General features: G+C 44.6%; 1 protein-coding gene across 1 annotated transcript in view; it reads left to right on the forward strand.

The window, feature by feature from the left end:
* tex2l (testis expressed 2, like) overlaps positions 1-12,238 on the forward strand; it is a 464,619-nt gene extending 452,381 nt beyond the window's left edge. The window contains exons 8-11 of the mRNA XM_048609254.1: positions 1,546-1,677; positions 5,525-5,737; positions 7,436-7,556; positions 12,052-12,238. Of these exons, the coding sequence (XP_048465211.1) occupies positions 1,546-1,677; positions 5,525-5,737; positions 7,436-7,556; positions 12,052-12,189 (604 nt within the window). The 3' untranslated portion in view covers positions 12,190-12,238. The remainder of the gene's footprint in view (positions 1-1,545; positions 1,678-5,524; positions 5,738-7,435; positions 7,557-12,051) is intronic.
* Positions 12,239-26,669: the final 14,431 nt, after the last annotated feature.

Raw genomic sequence — 26,669 nt, forward strand, 5'->3', positions numbered from 1 at the left:
TGCTGTGTTCATCCAGCCCTGCACCTTGTTATCTCAGATTTTCCAGCATCTGCAGTTCCTACTATCTCTGAAGCTATTTATACCCACACACTTTTTGCTTCATTCTTTCAGACACAAGCCTAGAGTTTTCACCAGGCTGTATATTAATGATTGCCATTCATCAATTAGAGATACATGCAATCAAAAATCATTGACACGTCTTTATCAGTGATCTATTAACTATCTGAGACAGTGACTAAAGTCATACTTTGTGACAATGGAGGAGACTGAATAATGAGTGGGCAGGTCTTAAATCTATTTGTAGTAAGTCCTTGTTATTTTGCGAATAGCTGTAATGTATTTTTTTAAAGATTTCATCTTATATTTCTTTTGCAAGGCCAGCAATGTGTTCTCCCTGACCAGTAAGAGAGAACTGCACTGTGAGGGCTCCAGTAGAATCAGAGAATCCTGCTAGTGTGGAAGCAGGCCATTCAACCTATCAGTCCATGCTGACTTGCCAAAGAGTATCCCACCCCACACACCCTACCCTATCCCTGTAATCCTGCATTTCCCATGGCTAATCCATCTAGCAAGCACATCGTGGGCAATTTAGCATGGCCAATTCACCTAACCTGCACATTTTTGAACTATGGGAGGAAGCTGGAGCACCTGGAGGAAACCCAAACAGAAACAGGGAGAATGTGCAAACTCCAAACAGACAGTCACCTGAGGGTGGAATCAAACCCAGGACCCTGGCACTGTGAGGCAGCAGTGCTAACCACTGAGCCACCGAGCCACCCAGCAAAGCAACATCAGAGAAGAATTTCTGCACGTGCGTCTTCTGTAGTAGTTCTTTGCAAACTGTCACATTCTTGAATTTCAGACCTTCTGACCATTGGCCTTAGTTGTGTAAGTGCTTTGGGACCCTGGAGCAATTGTGTGACGATGACACAGAGCTGTTCCCCACTGGGCATAAACAGCACAATGGGGGTGGAATTAGAAAGGTGCGAGAAAAATTGAATGGGAGAAGCGCATATAGAGAATTGCCTTCCAATAACGTATCAGTGAGATTAGAGGCTGGTATATCTCGGACTATCATGTATACTAGCAGTTAGTAATGAGGTACAACAAACAGAGTCTATGACTGAAAATCGTTATTGACCTTATTGTGTCCTGAACTGATCTGTCTTAAAACCAGCCTCTTGGATGTTGGCATAAAACCACACAACAAGAGAATTCTCATGCTTTTGTGATTTAAAAAACTTCAATTGCTTAAGCATTGAGGTGCAGCAAAGAATAGTAAACTGCGATTGCCATATATAGGCCATCTGAAAGCTCTGGAGAATCACTTAATGAGAACAACTGGCTCAGTCAGAGCTGATCATCATAATCTCTGGCAGTTTTCCTGGTGCTGATTTAGATCAATTTGCATTCTGTGATGTTTCCAGTGGGAATTGAGAGAAGAAATTGCGACTGCAAGTATAGCAAGTCAATAACGTGTTGGACCTAATAGCTGTCAATGTGAAATTTGCTTTTTTTTGTTGAAGTGCCCATTCTCTCCAACAGGCGCAAACCCCGAGCACTTGTTCTGGCAGACAGTGATGAGGAATCTTCAAGTGCTGGGTCTTCAGATGAAGAGGAAGTGCCTTCAGCAGAACCACAAGGTGTTGAGAAACTTGGACCACCTGGTGCAGAGGGGTAATTGGGGATTTTATTCACTATCTCGCAGATTTTTACATGAAGGACTCCTGCTAATGTGTTGCAGAGGTCTTCACACAGCATAGGTCACTGTTTTGGACTTTGTTTTTCAAAAAACAGGCATAATTTAAAACTTTAAAACACTAGATTGCCTCAATTCTAAAATACGAATGGCCATGAAAACTGCAAACCCCTTTCCTGTTCAATTTATATGTCCAAATGCTGAAGTCAGACACTATCACCATTAAATGTCATATGGCAGCAGGGGAGAAAGAACTGATCTAGTTACAGTTTGTCTGTGAAGCCATAAAATAACAAAGGCCTTACATTAACTACATGAGCCTTTATTATTTCAAATTTTAAGAATGTCATTTATGCCTTAGAACATATTTAAGAAGAAATGCACTCTTGTGGTTCAGATGATTGTGGGAATAGCTTCAGCCTCACCCCTGTAGATATCTCAACTGTTATGGCTTACAAATCTTAACTTTAATCTGTCTCAGTTTTCACCAGTGGGAAATATATCTGTAAGAGGAATGTATGAACAGGGCCATAAGATCGTAATACACAGAAGCAGAATCAGGCCATTCAACGCATTGAGTCTGCTCTGCCATTTAATCATGGCTCATGTGTTCCTCAACCCACTCTCCTTTCTTCTCCCCTTTAACCCTCAATGCCCTTACTAATCAAGAACCCATCTATCTCTGTCTTAATGACACTCAATGACTTGGGCCTCTACAACCTTCTGCAGCAATGAGTTCCACAGACTCACCTCCATCTGGTTGAAGAAAGGCCTCCTCATCTCAGTTCTAAAGGATCATCCCTTCACCCTGAGCCTATACCCTCAGGTCCTACCAATGGAAACATCTTCTCCATGTCTACTCTGTCCAGGCCTCTCAGTATTCTGTAAGTTTCAATCAGATTCCCCCTCATCCTTCTAAATTCCATTGAGTACAGATCAAGAGGCCTCAATCCTCTTCACATGACAGCCTTTCGTCACCAGGATCATTCTTGTAAACCACCTCCGGACCCCCTCCAAGGCCAGCATATCCTTCCTTAGATACGGGGCCCAAAACTGCTCACAATATTCCAAATGCCATCTGACCAGAGCCTTATACAGCCTCAGCAGTACGTTCCTGCTCTTGTATTCTAGCCCTCTTGAAATGAATGCTAACTTTGCATTTGCCTTCCTGCCTGAACCTGCATATTAACCATAAGAGAATCCCGAACTAAGATTCCAAATTCCCCTTCTGCTTCAGATTACCGAAGCCATTCCCCATTTAGAAAATAGTCTATGCCTCTATTCTTCCTATCAAAGTGCATAACTGCGTACTTTCCCATTTATATTCTATCTGCCACTTCTTTGCCCACACTCCTAGCCTGTCCAAGGAGCCTCCCAGCTTCCTCAATATGACCTGCCCCTCCATCTATCTTTGTGTCAACTGCAAACTTAGCAATAATCTCCTAAATTCCTTTGTCCAGATCATTAATGTATAATATGAATGGTTGCAGTTCCATGTACTACAAAGAACTTCATAATGTCATCCTCAATAATGGATTCTAAAATCTTACCAATGACTAAGGTCAGGCTAACTGGCTTGAAATTTCCCATCTTCTACCTCCCACCCTTCTTAAATAAGAGTCTTTAATCCGTAAAAATGACCCCAAGCTTCCAGTTGCCTGTCACTTCAACACAGCCCTGTGTTCCCAAGCCAACATCTCTGACACAGGTCTGCCACAGTCTTCCAGCAAGCTCAAAGAACAACATCTTCTTTTCCACTTGGGGACGCCGCAGCCTCCAGGACTCAACATCAAGTTCAATAATGTTAGAGTCTGATTCTATCCTTTCATGTTTTTTAGCCAGCTCCATGGACTTTCAACACAGCATACGCATTCTCTCTTAATCTCACCTCTCGTTATCATTTACTCAGCTTCTCTTCAGTCCCAGATTACTGTCAATAATCCCCTTGTATGCCTACCCCTTTCACATCTCTGTTTCTCTGTCTGGGCTCCATCTCCACTTATCTGTTCATCAGCCCCCTTCGCGCCGCTCCCCCCCCTTCAATTCAGCATAAATACCTTTTTTTCCAAGTTGCAGTTTTTGGTTCTGATGTAGAATCATATCATACAGCATGGAAACAGACCCTTTGGTCCAAACAGTCCATGCCAACCATGTTCCAAAACTAAACTAGTCCCACCTGCCTGCGCTTGGCCCATGTCCCTCCGAACCTTTCCTATTTATGTACTTGTCCAAATGTCTTTTAAACGCTGTAACTGTGCCCGCATCCATCACTTTCTCTGGCAGTTCATTCCACACACAAACCACTGTCTGTGTAAAAAAGTTGCCCTTCATGTCTTTTTTAAATCTTTCTCATCTCACCTTAAAAATATGCCCCCGAGTTTTGAATTCCATCACCCTAGGAAAAATACTCTCATCATTCACCTTACCTGTGACCCTCATGATTCCATAGGCCTCAATAAGGTCACTCCTCGACCTCCTACCCTCCTGGTCCCAACTGGATTTGAAGTGTTAACTCTGTTTCGCTCCCTACAGACCTGCTGATTTTTGACAGCAATTTAGGTTTTTAATGTGAGCCACTTCCCAGTCCTCTGGGACCCTCCCTGACTCCAGTGATTCCTGAAAGATCACCACCAATACTTCTACAGTCTCCTCAGCTATCTCCTTCAGAACTCTGGGATGTAGTCCTTCCAGTCCAAGTGAATTGTCCACCTTCAGACCTTTCAGCTTCCCTAGCACGTTCTCCTTAGTGGTGGGCACTGTACTCAGCTCTGCCTCCTCTTGATAGGCCATTCAGCCCCTCAAAGCTGGTTCTGCCATGCAATGAGATCATGGCTGATCTGTGGCCTAACTACAGAGAGTACTCAGATGTACAGGCACCACAGTAGCTGAGACTTCTGATTCTGTGATTGGATAGAAGTAGTGGGAAGTCTATAGGGTGGAGCTGGAAAAGCACAGCAGGTCAGACAGCATCAGAGGAGCAGGAAAGTCAACATTTCAGCCTGTTGACTTTCCTTCTCTTCTACTGTCTGACTTGCTGTGTTTTTCCAGTTTCACACCTATAGACTCTGGCTTCCAGCATCTGCAGTCCTTCTTGTCGCCAAGTTATTGAATAGAAGTAGTTTGGTAATAGGAATAATATGCTATATATCATAAGCTTTCTCATTTAACAGTCAATAGCAATGAGACAACATGCCCTTAGAATCCCTACAATGTGGAGCTGGAGGAACACAGCAGGTCAGGTAGCATCAGAGGAGCAGGAAAGTCAATATTTTGGGTCAGGACCGAGTCTGCCTGACCTGTTGTGTTCCTCCAGCTCCACACTGTGTTGACTCTGACTCCAGCATCAGCAGTTCTCACTATCTCTGATGCTCTAAGAATCCCTACAGTGTGGAAGCAGGACATTTGAACCATTGAGTCCACAATGACCCTTCAAATGGCATCCCACCCAATCCCTATAACCCTGCATTTCCCATGGCTAATCCACCTAGCCTGCACATCTTTGGACTGTGGGAGGAAACTGGAGCACCTGGAGGAAACCCACACAGACACAGGGAGAATATGCAAATTCCACACAGACAGTTGCCCGAGGGTGGAATCGAACCTGAGTCCCTGGCGCTGTGAGGTAGCTGTGCTAACCACTGAGCCACCATGCCGTTCATCTTATCCACTAGTTATTAGTTGCTGGGAAGTGTTGAGAGTAGTTCACAACCTGACTGGACCAGAAGGAGAATTAACGGCAAATTATGGGGGGTGATGAACAACTCACGAGAGATTAAGCAAACCAAATGAAACCTTTTTGAAACAAGACTTCCTTGTCCTTTCCAGGTTTGCTGCAGGGAGCAGCACCAGCAGAAAGATTCTTCGCTTTGTGGATAAGATTGCCAAATCGAAATACTTTCAAAAAGCCACCGAGAATGAGTTCATCAAGAAGAAAATAGAGGAGATGTCAAACACTCCACTTCTCCTGACTGTTGAGGTTCAGGAACTAGCAGGAGTGCTGGCTGTTAATATTCCACCACCCCCTACCGATCGAATATGGTATGTCCCATCCTGTTGTACACTGTTCCAATGTTGAATGTAAAGGAGAACAGTTTCTTTGTTCAGCAAAACAATAATTTGCAACAATCAGTGAATCACTCGACTACTGGTTGAACTTTTCATACCAATGCAATGCCTAATAGAGTAAATTATAATTGTTTTCAATGGCAAATAAAGACAAGTACCAGGACTATGCAGGAGGCTGTTTATAAACAAACCTGTTTATTAGAAACAGCAGTGTGATCCAGGTGGGCTGAATGGCATTTTCTCATTCAACAAATTATTTTTCAAGTCAAGTAGCTTTTTGATGCTGTTTTCAGCTATGAAGTAAAAATTTTACACACTATCCTTTTCATGTGCAACTGATGAAACAAGGCAACTTGTCAGGTGCCAAAACAATAAAGTTGTGTAGTACAGGGCTGTTAGCATCATATGGCGCATCTCTCCTCTCCTAGATAGCATGACTGAAACTGATTGTCTCATCAAACAGAGGAAAGCCTAGAAGCCAGTGAATGTCCTGTCTAACATTCAAATCTCTGTCTCCAGCGTTTTGAAAGCTTGTGATTTCAAATAAGCCCATTGGACTATGAGCTGTGACTTCTGACCTTGTCCACCCCTGTCCAACACCTCCACATATTACACTTTGTTTCCTGATTTTATTATTGAGGACTACTGTTCACGTGAATAAACCAACAATCTCCTGTCCCAGAGATAGTAGGAGCAGGATGAAGGGTCTAGGCCCGAAACGTCAGCCTTCCTGCTCCTATGTTGCTGCTTGGCCTGCTGTGTTCATCCAGCTCTACACCTTGTTATCTCAGAATCTCCTGTCCCATGTCCTTGCCCAGCCACAATTTCCTTTTTTTTAATCTCCTATCGATCAGAGTACATCCACAGTGCCCTTTTTGATTCAGAAGGTCAAATGATAAACAATTCCTTTCCAGCCTTTTCTGCCTGCTTGGTTTGGCTTGTTGAGAAGTCCCAGCTGAACCAGCTCTCTGCTCCCTGTAGATGACGTGATCAAATATGAAAGGTTCACCAAACAGAGGCCAGTGTGAATCCTGTCTTGTATTTTGACCTCTGACCCCAGTCCAAGGTCAACAACTCGAGTCCTCCAGCAATGAAGCTTTACATCATCAGCACCGATAAACAAAACAGGGAAAATGCCAAAGTTTACCCTATTCCATTTGTATGATACAGAGCCAAAGCGAAAAGATGTTTTATCCATGGCTCATGACTATTTCAAGAGAAGGTGAATCACTTCTTATACATAGACTTGTTCTGTCGTGCATAATGTACAGGGATGACTAAACTGCCCATTTTAAAATTTGTTTGCTAATTGGCATCAAGAAATTGTATAGAAGAGTTATGGGCTGCAAAACTCGATGAGACCCCGAAAAACAAGGATTGAGATGAGTAATTAATCCACATCAATTCTACTTCTTGAATATACTCAGCAACCTGGCCTCCACAGCTTTCTGTGGTGGAGAATGCAACAGGTTCACTATCCTTTGTAAATAGTGTAATTAGCCAATAAATGTTTATTAGTTTGCAATGTCATCATTTCCAGCTATCTTTTATTTTGCAGTCCCCAGTCCTAATATTAATGCCACTGGTAGAACTACATTCTAAAACAGGGATTGAGTAAGTTGGTGGAACAGAAGGTTGTCAACACTATGTGGTATGCTTTAATGTCATCAGGTACAGCTTCCAGACTCCACCTCGACTGGAATTTAAGGTGCGGCCCAAGTTGGGCGAGCGGGAAGTCACTTTCACACATGTGACTGAGTGGATTGAGAAGAAATTGCAGCACGAGTTCCAGGTAAGAAACAAACAAAAGGGCATTTCTGTCTGTTAACAGACATTTTAAGAGTCTGAGAATAAAGTGACCTCTGTGATTATATAATCATTGTAAACTTGCAGCCAGAAGGTAACCATTCAGCACATCTCATCAATGCTTGTTCTCAGAAACAGTCATCTACTGCATTCTGTCTCTCTACCCTTTCTCCAAACTTAAAATTATTTGCCCCTTTTCATATTTACATTTACATTGATATCAAACCTGTACAGTTTGTGCAATTTCTGACCACACAATTGCCTCTGAGAAAAACATTCTTCTAAACGTTTATCTTTGCTCCTTTGGTGATGACATAAAGATTTTGACCTTTGCATTGCTCGATAAATAATGCCGATTCCAGGGACGGTTGTTACTGATGTTCCGAAATTGAAAGATGATGTTTACTCAGGGTCTTGAGTTTCTGCCATGAGTCTTCATGTGACTGAAAAGGATAAGCCTTGACCTGCAGAGCTTGGAGAACATGGTGCTGGTGAGGTTTGGAGGGAGGATTTGCTTCTTTCTCTTTTCCTTCTCTGTCTTCTCTGCCTCATTATTAAGACATTGTGACAATGTAGCTCACTGGTTAGGTCAGCACCATTCTAAACAATTGGTAGTAGCTCCTCCCAATCAGAAATGCCCATGCTTTGAGGAGAGCTTCACAGCGACTTTGCAGAATGTGTTTTTGTTGTCCTATGCCGGCACACTGACCAGTTAAACATTGAGCTGGTGGGGGAGATGTTGTGGCCACGCAAAAACAGTTTCTCGCCAATCAGAGTTGATTTTTCAGGACGTGCACATCACATACCTGACCCTTCGAACAGAGCTTACAACATTGAAAGCAAACCATGTGGAGCAACCAATCATGCTTGGGGTGTTTTCCCTCCAGGACGTGTGAGCGTATGAATTTGGAACAGGAATAGGCCATTTGGCCCTTTGAGCCTATCCACCTTGTGGCTGATCTAACTATAACCTCCATCCTACATTCCCTCATATCCCCAATAGCCATTTGTAGTGATTAGAAGGAGGTCAGCCAGGATTACCTCATAGAATATGAGTTCCCTGGTTGGGGCCGTTAACCTGGGAGACCAATCAGGGAGCCCTGACTGACAGATATAAACAGGAGTGTCAAGGGTTCTGTTCACTGTGAGAGCTGGCTCTGTGGAAGCCAGACCAATGCCAAGTAGTATGCATGTGTAAATAAAGGGTGACTTGGTGACAGGATACCAGCATCTGTGGAGTTATTTCACATTGACTCACTTGTTCATCACCTATCTATCTATTTTGGCCTTAAGAATAGTCAATGCTGCTGTCTCTGCATTCTCTGGATAAAAAACTTCCAAAGACTCTCAACCATCTGAGTGAAAAAAATTCTGTTCATCTCCACATAAAATGGGATTATCTTTAACTGTGTCGCCTAGCCCCAGAGTTGCCAACAAAGGAAAATCAACCTTTCAGTACCCATTCTGTCCAATCCTTCAGAATCTATGTCTCAATGAGATCATCCTTTATTCTGCTAAATTCCAATGGATGCAGGGCTCACCTGTCCAACTTTTCCTCACAAGTTTCATCCCCATGTGAGCTACCAGTTGAGGGGACATCCTCTCAACTGCTTCTTATACATTTATATCCTTACTCAAATCAGGAGACCAAAACTGCACGCAGTTCTCGAGATGAGGCAGGTGGGACTAGTTAAGTTTGGGACTATGTTCGGCATGGACTGGTTGGACCAAAGGGTCTAATTCCATGCTGTATGACTCTCCGTAGTCTCACATTTGTAGCAAAATGTCCCTCCTTTTCTGTTCCGGTTTCCTTCTAATAAGTGACATCTGTCTTTCAAATTACTTGCCATACCTGCAAACTAACAGTACATCATTCATGTATCAGAAAACCCAGGCCCTTCTGTTCCTCAGTCCCCATTTGAATGATAACCGTTTTTCTATTCTTCCTGCCAAAATGCACAAGTTCACATGTTTTTCTAGATTATACACTGTCTGCCGAAAGTTTGCCCACTCACTGAACCTAACCATATCCCTTTACAGACTCCTTATGCCATCTTCACAATTTACTTTCCTACCTCTTGCCATCATCGGCTAATTTTGCAACCATACTTCTGGCCCCATTGTCTGAGTCACCGATAAAAGCTGCAGCTATTTCAGGATTCAGCATTGATCCCTGTGGCACTCCACTCATTACAGCTTGCCAACCCAAAAATGACCCATTTATGCCTACTTTCTGTTCCCTGTTAGTGAACTTAATTCTCTATCCAAACATTATGTAGTCGGTACTTTTTTGGCACAGTAATCTTTAATGCGGCTTGCTGCAAATCTAAGTACATCCTATCTACAGGTTCCCCTTTATCTATTTGCTCGTTACTTCCTCAAGAGACTCCAATAAGTTAATCAAACATACTTTCCCTTTCACTAAACCATGTTGATTCTGCCTGATTGCATTAAGATTTTCTAAGTGCCCAACTATATCTTCCCTAACAAAATATTCCAGCAAATTTCTGTGTCAATTGTTAAGCTAACTGGCTTGTGGTTTCCTGCTTTGTGTTTGTTTCCTTTCTTGAACAGATGTGCTATTTTCCAACTCCAATGGGGCATTTTTATAAACAAAAGAAGTTTAGAAAAATAAAACCAGTGCATCTATTTTGCAGCAGTCCCTTGGATAAAGTCAATTAGGACCTAGGGATTTGTCAGCTTTTGGTTCTAGTAATTTTCTCAGCACTCTTACCCCGGTGAATTTAGTTATTTTAAATTCTCCCTCTCTCTCAACACTTAAATCACAATCATTTCTGGGATGTTATTTGTATCCTCTTCGGTTCAGTGACACAAAATGTCTGTTCAATCCATCTGCCATTTCCTTATTTTCTATTATTACTTTGCTAGATTTGCTTTCTAGAGGATCAAACCCCACTTTCTTTATTCTTTTCCTTTTAGAATATCTTAAGAAACATTCACTACTTATTTTTAGTTAGTTGTTTGTTGTACTCTAATTTCTCCTTTTTTTATACATTCTTTTCTGTTGATTACATATTGTCTAGGCTTTTGGTTTGTCACTTTGCAGAATTATAAGCTTTACCTTTCAACTTAGTGCTATTTTTAACTTCCTGAGTTAGCCATGGATGATGTATCTTCCTTTGCAGTCCTTCTTTCTCACTGGAATGTTCTGAATCATCTGAAATATCTCCTTAAATGTCAGCCAAATATTAGTCTTTAGGTTAACTCTGTTCAAACTGAATGCAAAATTCAATTATATTGTAGATCACTGTTACCTAAGGACACTTTTACTATGAGACCATAAATCCTGTCTCATTGCATACTACCTTATCTAGTATAGCCAGCTCTCTGATTGACTCTAGGACATGCTGTTCTCAGAACCTGACCTGAAAAATATTCCATTAAGTTATCATCCAGGTTACTTTTGGCCTTATAATGTGTTCAATCTAAATATAGATTTAAATGATCCACTGTGTCTGCTGTACCTTTCCCACAGCACCCCATTTGTTTCTTTTTGTATACTCTGTTCTGCAATACGGTTACTGTTAAGAGAGTTATATGTCATTTCCACAACTAACCTATTTCTCATCTCTACCCAAACTGGTGCTACATTATGATCTCCAGAACTAAGACCATCTTTCTCCATTGTATCAATGTCGTGGAGCTATCCCTCCATTGTTCCTCACTTCCTGTTCTTCCTGTCTTGTAGTTTTGAATATTCAGGAAATCAATTAGGCCTAATCACGTTTACTCAGCCCACTCCTGAGTTACTGTATCCCTTCTTCATCCAGTCACCTATTCAATTCAATTTTAAGTGCTGCTACATCTTAAAACATAGAACAGTCCAGCACAGGAACAGGTCTTTCAGCCCACGATGTTGTGTCAAACATGAGGCCAAATTAAACTAATCCCTTCTGCCTGCCCTTGGTCCATATCCTTCCATTCCTTGCACATACACGTGCTCATCTAAAAGTCCCTTAAAAGCCCCTAACGTATCTGCCTCCATTACCTCCCCTGGCAGCACGTTCCACACCCCTACTACTCTCTGTGTAAAAAAACTTGCCCCTCATATCTCCTTTGACCTTTCCCCCTCTCACCTTAAATACATGCCCCCTAGTATTAGACATTTCAGCTCTGGGTAAAGGATTCTAACTGTCAACACTATCTATGCATGTCGAATTTTATAGAGTTCTATCAAGTCTCTCCTCAGCCTCTGCCGCTCCTGAGAAAACAACCAGAGTTTTTCTAGCCTCTCCTTATAGCTCATACTGTCTACTCCAGGCAGCATCCTGGTAAACCTCTTCTGCATCCTCTCCAAAGCCTCCACATCCCCCTTGCAGAAGGAAAGGGGACTATTTAAAGTCTGACTCTGAAGAACCAAAGATTTTCTCCTGCGTAGGTAGATTTAGTGGTAATAAGCAATGATCATGAATTAAAGTCTGTTTCTTGGAATCCTAATCCAGTGAATGTTTTAATTACAGAAAGTCTTCGTGATGCCAAACATGGACGATATCTATATTCCCATCATGCACTCTGGCCTTGATAAACCAGATCAGTCCAAGCAAACTCCAGAGGAAGTCCCCGCCAAAGCCTCCTTTGATTCGACAGACAGATACTAAGAACTGATTCTTGCAAATGGCTGAAAACTTTCAGGAAAGATACTTGCTACTGAAGTCTGCCAAAAAGTATCATCCCCAGCTACTTCCTGAAAAGTACAAGTGGAAGACCCAAGCTGTCTCTTTTTTGTGAATTTGGCGCATCTTCCTTAGTCATGATTGAGCTCTGTACGCGCGAATGGAATCTTCTGAATGCACTGGGAGGCTCTGCTGCCTCACTGTGCCAGGGACCTGGGTTCGATTCCACCCTCGGGTGACTGTCTGAGTTTGCACGTTCTCCCTGAGTCTGTGTGGGTTTGCTCCGGTTTCCTCCTACAGTCCAAAAATGTGCAGGTTAGGTAGATTGGCCATGGGAAATGCAGGGTTACAGGGATGGGGTTGGGTCTGGGTGGGGTGCTGCTCATGTGGATTTGATGGGCCAAATGGCCTGCTTCCCCACTACAGGGATTCAATGACTATCACTGTGCATTTTCCGACCTGAAATCTCTCCCATTTGCTCCCCTGGAACAGTGGTGATTTGCACATGGATCCCAGCGCCACGTGTACCTGAACCCTTCAGTACTAATCTCAGCAGTCCATTATCCCATGTATCTCGATAAGCAGTGAGCATTGACAGTTCTTTTGTAGATTGTACTGCCCACATTTGTAACAGTGACTGCAAAAGGTGCTTCATTCATTGTACAGCATTTCAGGACATCTAGAGAGCAAGGCAGGTAATTGCAGGAGCTTCTTTTCCATTTAACTTCATGACTTTTGTTACCACTGAACACCCACCCTCACACGCACACACACACACGCACATCCAGGACAGCATGGCATTCAAGGGTGTGGAACACTCGAATGTTCAACCTGCCATAGCCTGAAGGGTTTACCGTCACCAGTTAGGAATTGTTGCCAAGAATTAATATTTTTGGTTCCCACGGCCTCAAACCTATCTATCCTCCAATTAAGGTCCCTGAATGTTTCCAAACACGGAAAAGGGAAAACATTATTAATTGAAATCCATCAATGTGACCGCAATTTTGTTGCCAACATTAATAGCTTGATTGGTCTTTCTTCTCCAGAACAAAATTAGACAAAAAAAAAATCCTCCTTCCTTACACTAAATTGAATTCCAGCTGCTGTTTGAACTTGTCCATTTTATCTGCCACTTTGAGATTCCAAAGTCCACAGTTTGGCAAGTGCACTGTGCATGACCCCTGTCTCAGCAAGGGTTAAAACTGTCTGCCAATGGCAGTGGGTGAACCAGTTGATTTCATAGAGTCAAAGAGATCCACATCACAGAAAAAGACTCTTCGGCCCATCATGTTCGTGCCAGTCAAAAACAACCCCCAAACCATTCTAATCCCTTTTTTTTAGCACTTGGCCCATTCCTGTGTGTGCACATCTAAATACATCTTAAATGTTATGAGGGCTTCTGCCTCTACCAGCCTTACAGGCAGTGATTCTGCCTGTGTGAAAAAGTTATCTTCATATCTCCTCTAAACTTTCTGCCCCTTATCTTAAATCTATGTTCCCTGGTCATTGTCCATCAAGGGGAATAGTTTCTCCCTGTCTATCCTATCAATGTCCCTCCAAATTTTATACATCTCAATCACGTCCCCTCTGCTCTAAGGAAAACAACCCCAGTCTGTCCAATCTCTCCTCATTACTAAAACTCTCCAGCCCAGGCAACATCCTGATAAATCTCCTCTGCACCCACTCCAGTGCAATCACATCCCTCCTACCATGTGGATTCCAGAACTATACACAATACTCTAGCTGTGACCCGGCTGACATTTTATACAGATCCAGCATAACCCCTGCTCTTACACTCTATGCCTCAGAGGATAAAGGAAAGTATACCATATGCCTCTTAACAACTTTGTCTACCTGTCCTACTAGTTTGCTAAACACATCAAGCACGCTGTGACCCTTGTTGCTTCCTAGGATGCTACTGTTCATCATGCATTCCCTTGCCTTATCTGTCCTGCCCAAGTCTATCGCCTCCAGATTGAATTCCATTCACATTTATTCAGGGTGAATTCCAGCACAGAAACCAGTCACAGTGAAGCAATGAAAACTTTAGATGACCAGGAGCAGCCTTTTGGGCACCAATGTATGTTGTAGGAATCCAGCTAGACTGGGCTTGTGGGGAATTCTGATCTGCTCATGTTTTAGTTTTTCCTTCTGTGTGAGACCAGAAGGATCATGAATACTCCCTCGGTCCCACAAGGGAAGGGAGGGTCTCCCTTGTGTGGACCCAGAATGCCTCACATCACATCACACACCAAACTACTGACTTATCCTGAACCCCCATCCTCCCCTATCCCACGCCCAGTTGAGCCTCAAGGGCTCTTAATCATTATGAGACACACGTGGAGGAGTTTTTTTATTCTTTCATGAGATGTGGGCATCACCAACTGGGTTAGCATTTGTTACCCGTCCCTAATTGCCCTTCTCAAACTGCTGTTGTCCTGGGTGTAGATATGCCCAGAGTGTGGTTAACCAGAGAGGGTTCCAGGATTTTTGACACTTGAAGGAACGGCAAAATATTTCCAAGTCAGATGGTGAGCGCCTTGGAAGGAAGTAGGATGTGGTGGTTTTCCCATGTGTCTGCTGCCCTTATCTTTCTAGATGGTAAAAGGTCACATGTTTGGAAGGCGCTGTCTAAGGAGACTTGGTGAGGGACTGTGTAGATGGTGCAGGGTGCTGACATTGTGTATCCGGGGTGGAGGGAGTGAGTGTTTCAGGATGGTGATTATGGTGCCAATCAAGCGGGCTGCTTTGTCCTGGATGGTGTCAAGCTTCTTGAGTCTTGTTGGGGTTGCACCCATCCAGGCAAGTGGGGGATATTCCATGACACTCCTGACTTGTGCCTTGTCAATGATGGACAGGTTGTGAGTAGTGAGTGACTCACCACAGAATTCCATTCCAGCCTTTCACCTGCCCTTGTAGCCATGGTATTTGTTTAACAGAATCACAGAAGTGTTATGGCACAGAAGGAGGCCATTTGGCCCATTGTAAACTTCACCAGCCCGTTAAATGAGCATCATTACCTAGTGCCGATCTGCTGCTTTTTCCCCATGCCGGTGCTTATTATTCTTCTCCAAGTAATCATCTAAGGCCCCCTTGAACGTAACATGCCTGGCCCATTCTGTCTCTGGTTAATGTCATCCCCCAGGATGTTGATAGTGGGGGATTCTGGGATGGCAAAGCCATTGAACGTCAAAGGGAAATGAGATTACCTCTCATCCAAGTAAATTAATTAACTACCTTAAGTTCATATAGGGAGAGGCCTCTGGTGTACAGCCTCAGTTTTGACACAGAACTCCTGCTTTTGGACCTGTCTGGTATGCTTTGTGACAGTTGCCGGTTTTTTTTTGTAATCAGGATCTGTCCAAATTTTGGAAACTGGTCACTTTGCACCAGAGCTTTCTTCCATCAGGAGTAGGGACTGTTATCAGGGAGGTGCTGATCTGGAGTCTGCAGCTCCATCAACATGGATTTCTGTGGCTGATGGACTTCCAGCCTGGCCAGAGTTGGGAACATGCTGAGGAATGGGCAGCATGACACCATCTCTTGCATGTTTTGCGTCTGGATGTCCAGCTCATGGCAAAAGTCTTCCAGAGCCTTAAAACCCTGGTGTTCAATCCCAATGGCACTCATGGTGTTGGGATGACTCAGGCAAGTGCAAAGCTCAGACGGGATTTTATACTTGCCCCAAGTCCCATAAACCTCCCTGGGGGGACCTCAGACCCCTCTCGTGAAACCTTCTTCCCTGCCAGCTTGTCCATGTTCCTCCACTCCCTCGCGTCACCAACCTTCCTGACACAACATGGCATTCTATTCCTGCCATCCGGAGTTTCCGGCACCATCAGGAATTTGGCCTGGATGGTGTTGCATGTGGCAGTGCCACACAACAATGGGCTGAATAGGTTCCCACTCCCGGTGCCATCCATGTGACACATTTCTGTAGGGGGATGGGTGAGGTGGCAGCCCTTACTTCCGAATGTGAAGGGGCTACTCTTCATGGTATGGGTGCAGTTCAGACCCATGCGCCTGCTCTTTGGACACCCAGGGCAGTAGAGGGAGGGAGGGAGGGAAGTTGGAAATGGATAATGGGACCTCCTCCATGGGTCTTGCTTTAACAGATCCTGCAGGCAGTGGACTATTGAGGTGATTCTTTGACTCGGGCCTTATTTTGTACTTACGTCCATTCCAGGTTGCCCTTGGCGATAAGAGCACTGCCAGTAAACTTGAGGCATTCCTAACTGGTGGACACTACAACAGCTGGAGTATGTATCTCCCCCAAGATTTTTTATTTTACTTTAATTTGCTGTTTCCTTTTTAGTGTTTTATTATTTTTGTTTTATTATGAAGCTCTCTTAGGAGGCTGTCTCCTAAATAACTCAAGTATTTGTCCATGATTCGCCCGAAAGAGTACATTAGGGAGACCTCTAGGGTTCTGGGTGTCAGTTAGAGAGGAGACAGATAACTGAGTCCATTTTGTAACTCAGTCTAGTATTAGGCAGAAGATTCGTGACCAGGATCTTGCTTCATTATCTGGCTTCAGATTAAATTAACGACGTTTTGCCTTTTCCCACCCAAGCTTTTCTGCGATCTCATATTAGCCGAGCCACTTCCAGACAATCCAAACGTGTTCCTAGGCCGCTGTCCTGGGCCTGGAGTTGAAAGTGCCATCCAAACTTCCCTCTCCTGTTCTTCGTCACACTTTTTATGTTGCAAAGCCATGCATCGTTTACAGTTTGGGATTTGGGAGCCCACAAGTGATTCACTCAAATAGGCTGAAAATAGAAGGAACTCTGTCTCTCCCTTTCAGATGCACGGCACTCTCTGAAACCCGGAGAATAGCAGGACACCTTGAAAGAGCAGAGACTGAGAGACTGTTTGCATGGATTCAGATCGAACAATCTCGAAGCGTTCCCTGCAGCCAAGCGATCTGAATATTTCCCAGCAGGACTTAGGAATCACAGCCTTAGCAGAGGAAATTGGTTCCCAATAAATCCAACTGCAAAACTTGTCCTACCACCCTCCCAGCTCCATGTACGGGACAAATGACTTGGCAGCATACATTTATATTTCACCACAGAATTAAAGAACACACTGCAGGTATTCGTCAGAACACAAACTTAGCAGAGCAGTTTACATTCTGAGAAAAAAGGAACAGCTCAAAGATGAGCTTAGATTCGCCAGTGGAATTTGCACTCAGTCTCAGCCCCTGTACGAAATGAAAAATACATGAAAAATGACCCTGCTAGAGAGTCAGGTTGTGGAAGCTTTTTTTAAAAATAAATGGATTGTCCACCCACACTACTCATGTAACTATTTATAGTGCGTTATTGGGCAGCTTTGACTGATATGAAGGATAAACATGTGATATTGTAAAGTCTTTGCATTTTTGGTACAACTTGAAGGCACTCCCCTTCTTTTGTTAATGCATGTTGCAGTATTTGTACAGAGAAAAGTTTTTGCCTATTTATCGTGCCCTCTTTTTGGTGGTTTGAGAATAACAAGCCATTGTGTTCAGTGCAACAAGCCATTGATACAATAATGGTGTTTTCTTAAGAATTCTCTTTGTATTAGTTGTCCATCGCCAGGCAATACTTGTGTAAGGAAAGATGTCTGACAGGGATGCATGTGTTGTTCTTTTTCTAAATAAAACAAAAACATTCAACTATTCATGCAAACTGTGCATTTCAAAAGTTCGTGCTTGGTAGAAGAGGAAACTTATTTGCTGACATTATTGCTGCCTGAGAGATTTCACAGTTCTGCATGCTGCCTTCCTGTATGAACTTATTTATATTTGTTCTATCCATGGCAATGGCTGTTTGAATACATTCTTCCTACATTTCCACTTTATTACAGAAGCACTTTCATAGGGGAAAGTATCTTAGATGTACGCCTGCAAGTATTGATGAGTATAATGACATTCATTGTAAATGTACCATTAAACAGACTTGTTTCGTTGGAGACAAAAACAGAAGCTGCTGGAAGAGCTCAGCAGGTCTGGCAGCATCTGTGGAGAGAAATCAGAGTTAACGTTTCGGGTCCAGTGACCCTTCTTCAGAACTGATGGTGGCTACGAAGAGGTTGGTGTTAATGCAGAAGTTGTGTTAGAGAGTAAACAATGGAGCCCAGAGAGAGAGAAAGGGCCAGGTAAAGGTCAGCCTGGAGGTGGGTGGTAATGAATAGCTGCTAATGGCCACCATCAATGACTAACAACGGGTTGTATGTGGTAACAGTCCACATGATGACAAGGCCTGGTGTGTGGGGTTGGGGCAAGGACATGACCTCAAGCCCTAAAATTGTTGAACTCGATATGAGGTCCAGGAGGCTGTAGAGTTCCCAAATGGTTTCAATGGAGGATGGCAATTGCTCCAACGAAAACAAGACACAGATTCAATTTGGACATCTTCTACCAGGCCGGTAGTTGTATGAGAGGATAACTAAATGTGTAATAATGTTGTTAATCGATCTCTATCAGTTACACTGCAGCAGACCCAAGCATGATAAGGGAACCCTCACTAACAGAGACCTTTAAACAGTAACTCCAAACTCACTTGTTAATCCCAAGAATGCTATCACATGTAAAGACACAAATTCTTCATCGACTGTATCCCATGACATTTGCGGAGGTGACATTACCCATTAACCATGACGGTTTACAGCGCTATATCGCTCCAATTGAGCAATTAGGTGAGAATCTAATTATCATGGGTTTGGAGTTCTCATGAGTTATAGTGCAGATAGGAAAAGAAACTGCGGATGGCTGTGGAAAGATAAAGAAAAGAAACAGCCTGGGAGTCAATTAAACATAGTTAGAAACTGTGGATAGAAGAATATAGCAAAATGTGCCTGAAATGGGGATAGATGGGTTGAGACTGTCCCCTGTCCACCAAGATCTTTGCCACCTTGGGAGCTATTCAATTTGGAAGCAATAGTTAACTTCAATGTGAAATACCTCACAGGAGATCCTGCTCACTCATTAACACAGCAGGACCTTTAACTCAGAATCTGAGAGTCAGAAACTTCAAACACACACGTCCATTTACCAAAGGAGTAGCTTAAATTTCCAAAGCATCTGTCCCTCCGACGCCAAATGTTGTATTTTATTCATTCACAGGATGATCATCCCTAACTGCCTCAGAGGATAGTCAATGGTCACCCACATTGCTATGGGTCTGGAGTCATGTGTAGGCCAGACCAGGTAGGACAGAAGATTTCGTCTCCCAAAGAGAATGGTAAACCAGGTGGGATTCTCCCCTGATAATCTACAATGGTTTGTTTCATGGTCATCACTCGACTTGATTCCAGATTTTTATTGGATTCAAACATCACCTTCTACCTTATTGGAATTTGAAAGCAGTTCCCCAGAACATGACCTAGGTGTCTGGATTAATAACCTACTGATAATACCACCAGGCCATTACCTCCCCTTTACACCACTGTGGCCAATGTGACATCAAACGTGATCAATGAGAGGGGTGAAGGCTGATGTTAGCGGTGGTTTTGTGTTCAGTCTTAGTGAGTGTTTCTGTGTTATTCGAACAATCCAGTTCAAACAGCTGCAGTTATAAACCACTTGGCTGTCTCATTAAGTAGAAAATGATAGGGTTAGGATTAATTTTGCAAAGCTGCTGAAGACCAAAAGGTGCATAGTTCCTTGAAAATGGAGTCACAGGTAGACAGGCTGATGAAGAACTGGAAACAACCAATGCTAGAAATCACAGCGGGTCAGGCAGCATCCATGCAGGGAGAGCAAGTTAACGTTTCAAGACTAGATGACTCTTCATCAGAGCTAAAGTGAGGTGTGGAGGGGACAGGATTTATGCTATAGTTGGGGGGTGGTTTGTAGGGTGTGGACAGCTGGGGGAGAAAAGGTCTTGATAGAATGCATTTGACACGCTTGCCTTCATTGGTCAGTGCATAGAGTATAAGAGATGAGACGTCATATTGTGGCTGTACAGGACATTGGTTAGGGCATTTTTAGAATTCTACGTTCAATTCTGGTCACCCTTCTATAGAAAGGATGTAGTTAAACTTTAGGGGGTGCAGAAAAGATTTACAAAGATGTTGCTGGGACTGGAGGGTTTGAGCCTTAGGGAGAGGTCAAATAGGTTGGAGCTTTTTTCCCTACAGCATCAGAGGCTGAGGGGTGACCTTCTAGAGGTTTATAAGACCATGAGGGACATGGATAGGGGAACAGCCAAGATCTTTTTCTTAGGGTGGGAGAGTCCCAAACTAGAGGGCGTAGGTTTAAGGTGAAAGGGGAAAGATTTAAAAAGGACCTGAGGGGTAACATTTTCACACAGAGGGTAGTGCATGTGTGGAATGAGCTGCCAGAGGAAGTGATGGAGACTGGTACAATTGCAACATTTAAAAGGCATCTGGCTGGGTACATGAATAGAAAGGGTTTAGAGGGATATAGTAGCAATTGAGGTTATTGAGCAATTGGGATGTCTGGTGGGCACGGTCGAGTTGGACCGAAGGGTCTGTTTCTATGCCGTACGACTGTCTGGTGATGAGGGTCTGTGCAGTAGGAGCAGCAAAACAGAGGGGAAAGGACTCTGGTAGCAAAACGCCTGCCATACTTTGACAAATCACTGGGCTAATTCAGGTAAAGATGGACTATGACGTTATGTCATTGAGACATGGCTCTTGGGGACAAAAGCACAAATTGACTGCCAGCAACTCCTCAAAAACTAATCCTAAAAAGCAGTGGGATCTTCTCTTCAAAAGTATTGAAGGAGAACAAATCCAAAATAGTTCTGACATTCATTCAGGTGCTATGTAAATTCAAGGATTTCTTCTAACTTTTCAGGTAATCTGGAAGAATCTGCCTGAGCCAGTATTTAATGCCCATCCCTAGTTGCCCTTCAGAAGTTACTGGTGAGCTGCCTTCATGAACCACTGTAGTCCATGACCTGCAATGCCATTAGGGAGGGAATTCCAGGATTCTAAACCAGCAATATCCAAGGAACCGGATTGTCAAGTCAGAATGGTGAGGTGGCAGGGAGAGGAACTTGCAAGTGGTGGTGTTCTCATGTATGCCTTGTCCTTTTAGCTGATGGGCTTCACAGATTAGGAAGGTGCTTTCTCAGGAGACTGTGTGAGTTACCCACAGCATATCTTGTAGATCGCACACACTGCTATCTATATGTCAATGGTGGAGAGAGTGCTGTTAAAAATGCTGGATGAAGTAACAATCAAACAGGTAGCTTTGTCCAGGAGCTTCTTGAATGTTTTTGGAGCTGCACTCATCCAGGCAAGTGCGAAGTATTTGATCACATTCCTACTTTGTGCGTTGTAGGTGATGGAGGAGTGAGGAGGCAAGTTACTTCCCAGCCTCTGGCCTGTTTTTGTAACTACAGTACGATATCTCCTTCCCAAAATCCACAAACCTGACTGCCCTGGTCGACCCATTGTCTCCGCCTGCTCCTGCCCCACCGAACTTATCTCCACCTATCTCGACTCCATTTTCTCCCCCTTGGTCCAGGAACTCCCTACCTACGTCCGTGACACCACCCACGCCCTCCACCTCCTCCAGAACTTCCAATTCCCCAGTCCCCAACACCTCATCTTTACCATGGACGTCCAGTCCCTATACACCTGCATTCCCCATACAGATGGCCTAAAGGCCCTCCGCTTCTTCCTGTCCCGCAGGCCCGACCAGTCCCCCTCCACTGACACCCTCATCCGCTTAGCTGAACTCGTCCTCACCCTCAACAAATTCTCTTTCAATTCCTCCCACTTCCTACAGACAAAGGGGGTAGCCATGGGTACCCGCATGGGCCCAAGCTACGCCTGCCTCTTTGTAGGTTACGTGGAACAATCCCTCTTCCGTACCTACACTGGCCCTAAACCCCACCTCTTCCTCCTTACATTGATGACTGTATCGGCGCCGCCTCGTGCTCCCACGAGGAGCTCGAACAGTTCATCCACTTCACCAACATCTTCCACCCCAACCTTAAGTTCACCTGGACCATCTCTAACACCTCTCTCAGCTTCCTGGACCTCTCTGTCTCCATCCCTGGCAACCACCTAGAAACCGATATCCATTTCAAGCCCACTGACTCCCACAGCTACCTAGAATACTCCTCCTCCCACCCACCTTCCTGCAAAAATGCTATCCCCTATTCCCAATTCCTTCGCCTCTGCCGCATCTGCTCCCAGGATGAGGCATTCCACTCCCGTACATCTCAGATGTCCTCGTTTTTCAAGGACTGCAACTTCCCCCCCTCAGTGGTCGAGAACACCCTCCCGCATTTCCTGCAACTCATTCCTCACACCCCATCCCCGCAATAACAACCAAAACAGAATCCCCCTCGTCCTCACGTACCACCCCACCAACCTCCGGATCCAACGCATCATCCTCTGACACTTCCGCCATCTGCAATCCGACCCCACCACCAAAGACATTTTTCCCTCCCGACCCTTATCTGCTTTCCGGAGGGACCGCTCTCTCCGTGACTCCCTTGTCCGCTCCACACTCCCCTCCAGCCCCACCACACCCGGCACTTTTCCTTGCAACCGCAGGAAGTGCTACACCTGCCCCTACACCTCCCCCCTCATCCCCATCCCAGGCCCCAAGAAGACTTTCCACATCAAGCAGATGTTCACCTGCACATCTGCTAATGTGGTATACTGTATCCGCTGTTCCCGTTGTGGCCTCCTCTATATCAGGGAAACCAAGCGGAGGCTTGGGGACCGCTTTGCGGAACACCTACGCTCGGTTCTCAATAAACAACTGCACCTCCCAGTCGCGAACAATTTCACCTCCCCCTCCCATTCCTCAGACGACATGTCCATCCTGCATGGGCCTCCTGCAGTGCCACAACGATGCCACCTGAAGGTTGCAGGAACAGCAACTCATATTCCGCTTGGGAACCCTGCAGCCCAATGGTATCAATGTGGATTTCACAAGCTTCAAAATCTCCCCTCCCCCTACCGCATCCCAAAACCAGTCCAGCTCGTCCCCGCCTCCCTAACCTGTTCTTCCTCCCACCTATCCCCTCCTCCCACATCAAGCCCCACCCCCATCTCCTACCTACTAACCTCATCCCGCTCCCTTGACCTATCCATCCTCCCTGGACTAACCTATCCCCTCCCTAACTCCCCACCTACACTCACCTTTACTGGCTCCATCCCCGTCTCTTTGACCTGTCTGTCTCCTCTCCACCTATCTTCTCCTCTATCCATCTTCTATCTGCCTCCCCCTCACTCCCTATTTATTTCAGAACCCCCTTCCCCTCCCCCATTTCTGAAGAAGGGTCTAGGCCCGAAACGTCAGCCTTCCTGCTCCTCTGATGCTGCTTGGCCTGCTGTGTTCATCCAGCTCTACACCTTGTTATCTCTACAACTAATTGAGCTCACTTTCTGGACAATGAAACTCCCAAGATACTGATTATGAGAGATTCAGTGATGAAAATGAAATTGACTGTCAGAGTGAAACAATTAGGTTCTCTATTATTGGAGATGGTCATTGCCTGACATTTATGTGTCATGAATGTTATTTGTCACTTATCAATCCAAGCCAGGATCTTTTCCAGGTATTGTTGCATTTAGACATTTGCTTTCATATCTGAGGAGTCGTGACTAGCATTGAACATTGTGCAAACAATAACAAACATCCCCAGTTCTGACCTTATACTGGAGGTCAGAACCAAATCATGAAGAATTTTACTGTAACTACAATAGAGAAGTGTACAGTACTATCCATATACAATCCACACACTATCCTTGTTCCAGTTCTATTCCGGGCCCCACCCACAACTCTTTCTCCGATACATCGATGATATCATCGATGCTGCTTTCCTCTCCCGTCTGGAATTGGAAAACTTCATCAATTTCGCCTCCAATTTCAACCCTGCCCTCATTTTCACTTGGTCTATCTCTGACTCCTCCCTTTCCTTCCTCGATATTTCTGTTTCCATTTCTGGGGATAGGCTGGCCACTACTATCCATTACAAACCCACTGACTCCCACAGCTACCTGGACTATACATCCTCGTACCCCACTTCCTGTAAAGACTCCATCCCATTCTCTCAGTTCCTCCGTCTCCGTCACATATGTTCAGATGAGGCCAACATTGCCAAGGGAGCCTCAGAAATGTCCACCTTCTTCCTCAATCGAGGATTCCCCAGCTCTGTTGTCAACAGGGCCCTCAACCAGGTCTGACCCATCTCCTGTGCTTCCGTCCTCACCTCTTCTCTTCACTCCCGCAACGGTGATATGGTTCCCTCATCCTTACCTACCATCCCACCTGCATCTACATCCAGGAGATCATCAGACACCATTTCCGTCACCTCCAGCAAGATGCCACCACCAGCCACATATTCCCCTCCCCTCTCTTGTCCGCCTTCTGCAGGGACCGTTCCCTCCAGGACACCCTAGTCCACACTTCCTTCACCCCCCAACACCTCCCCACAGCCCTACAGCACCTTCCCCTGTAATCAGTGAAGGTGCAACACCCGTCCATTTACCTCCTCCCTCCCCAGTATCCAAGGGCCCAAACATACCTTCCAGGTGAAGCAGCACTTCACCTGCACTTCCCACAATCTAGTCTACTGCATTCGCTGCTCACAATGTGGTGTCCTCTACACTGGGGAAACAAAGCATAGACTTGGCGACCGCTTTGCAGAACATCTACGTTCTGCTCGCAAAAAAGACCCTGAACTACCTGTTGCCTGCCACTTTAATGCACCATCCCGTTCCCTGGCCAACATCTCTGTCTCAGGCTTGCTGCAGTGTTCCAGCGAAGCCCAACGCAAGCTGGAGGAACAACACCTCATTTTCCGCCTGGGGACCCTACAGGCCTTCGGACTCAATACTGTTAATTTTAGGTCCTAAACTCTCCCATGTCCCAACTCCCTATCCCACACACCAGGCCTTGTTACCACATAGCCTGCCATCACACACCCCCTGTTGTTAGTCACTAACAGTCCCCATTAACAACTACTCACCCTCCCAGCCTGATCGTTAGCAACTCTTTTATCTGTCCAACTGTCTTTCTCTCTCTTTGGGCTCTATCCTATCGTTTACTCCCTACACCACCCATCTCCCTAATTTCCGCATATAAACTGACGTTTTCCCAGCCACCATCAGTTCTGAGGAAGGGTCACCGGACCCGAAACATTAACTCTGTTCTTTTTCCCTTCACAGATCATGCCAGACATGCTGTGCTTTTCCAGCAACTTTGTTTTTGTTCCTGATTTACAGCATCCGCAGTTGTTTTGGTTTTTATTTAGTACTATCCACATACCCACACAGCCCACACAGCTGGTCCAGCATGGCTCATGTCCATTGGATAATCCATGTGGCATGCACAAATAATTTTTTTTAAATCACTCCTGGGAGGCGAGCATCACTGACTGGGCCCAGCATTTATTGCCTGCCCCTAGTTGCCCTTGAGAAAGTGGTGGTGAATTTTTTTTCTTGAACTGCTCTACAAATTTCTCTCAGGTTTATCTCATCTTCATTATCTTTTATGTCAGCTATCATTTTCTTGTGTATAGAGAGCTGTATGCCTGGAAGAGTGAAAATAGACAGACATTGCAGGGCCATTTAGTGGGACATCTAGCGTTTGTTTTATAACCCTTGCAAAAACTGGTTTTGGTTGAGTGGAGGTGTCTGCTTTGTGATAGATATATATGCTGTGTAGAACTTCTAAAGATGTCCTTGTCAAGTTAAGAGATGCAAGGTGTCTTCCCTCTAAAGTAGGTATGTTAGCCCTCATCTGTTGCTTCACCAAACTCCCTCCAAGGCCTCACAGTCAGGGTCTGCAATGTAACTTGTTATTACACTTAATGAGCCATCAGTGAGGGCATGACAGGCACTAGCAGAGCATGTCAACGAAGCCTGAAAATCGATTTAGTGTTGAGCCTCCCAGTTGGGGAAGCCTAATGGCTTCAGACTTAAGAATGGACTGTATCGAATTTCCACTTAACAATCTCCCTCTTTGTCTCATATATCCCCACACATATCAGCTGTCTATGTCTGTAAAGAGGCATATCTTGCAATATCATTCACATATGTCTGCTGCTGTTTTTTGTGAAGTGTAGGACTCCCAGGGATAAGCAACTACTTGAAGTTAATTGTAACATGAATACACCATTAGTTTTGTGCTGTTGTATTTATGGAGGGACTCCCTTCACAATTTGGCTGCACTCTGCAGGAAACCTGACAGCCCACCATTTCAGTACAGTAACGTCCTGCTCAAGAATAGACTGAACTCTGACAAATACCTGGTCTATCTTTGGAAAGCCAAAGTATCTCAAAAATTCGAACAGGTGAAGGAAGACATTTCATTCGGCTACAATGGTGGAGCAAGTAGAATTTTCCTTTAACAGGATACTGCTGTCGGTCAATAAAAGATATTCTACCCATCACCCCATGGACCAAGAGCCAATATGAATTGCATTGTCAGTACGATAGCAGGAATGTAGTGATTGGCTGATTGGATGTCAGGAATGTAGTGACTG

Source organism: Rhincodon typus, chromosome 21, assembly GCF_021869965.1.
Source record: "Rhincodon typus isolate 14 chromosome 21, sRhiTyp1.1, whole genome shotgun sequence".
In the NCBI taxonomy this organism is placed as follows: Eukaryota; Metazoa; Chordata; class Chondrichthyes; order Orectolobiformes; family Rhincodontidae; genus Rhincodon; species Rhincodon typus.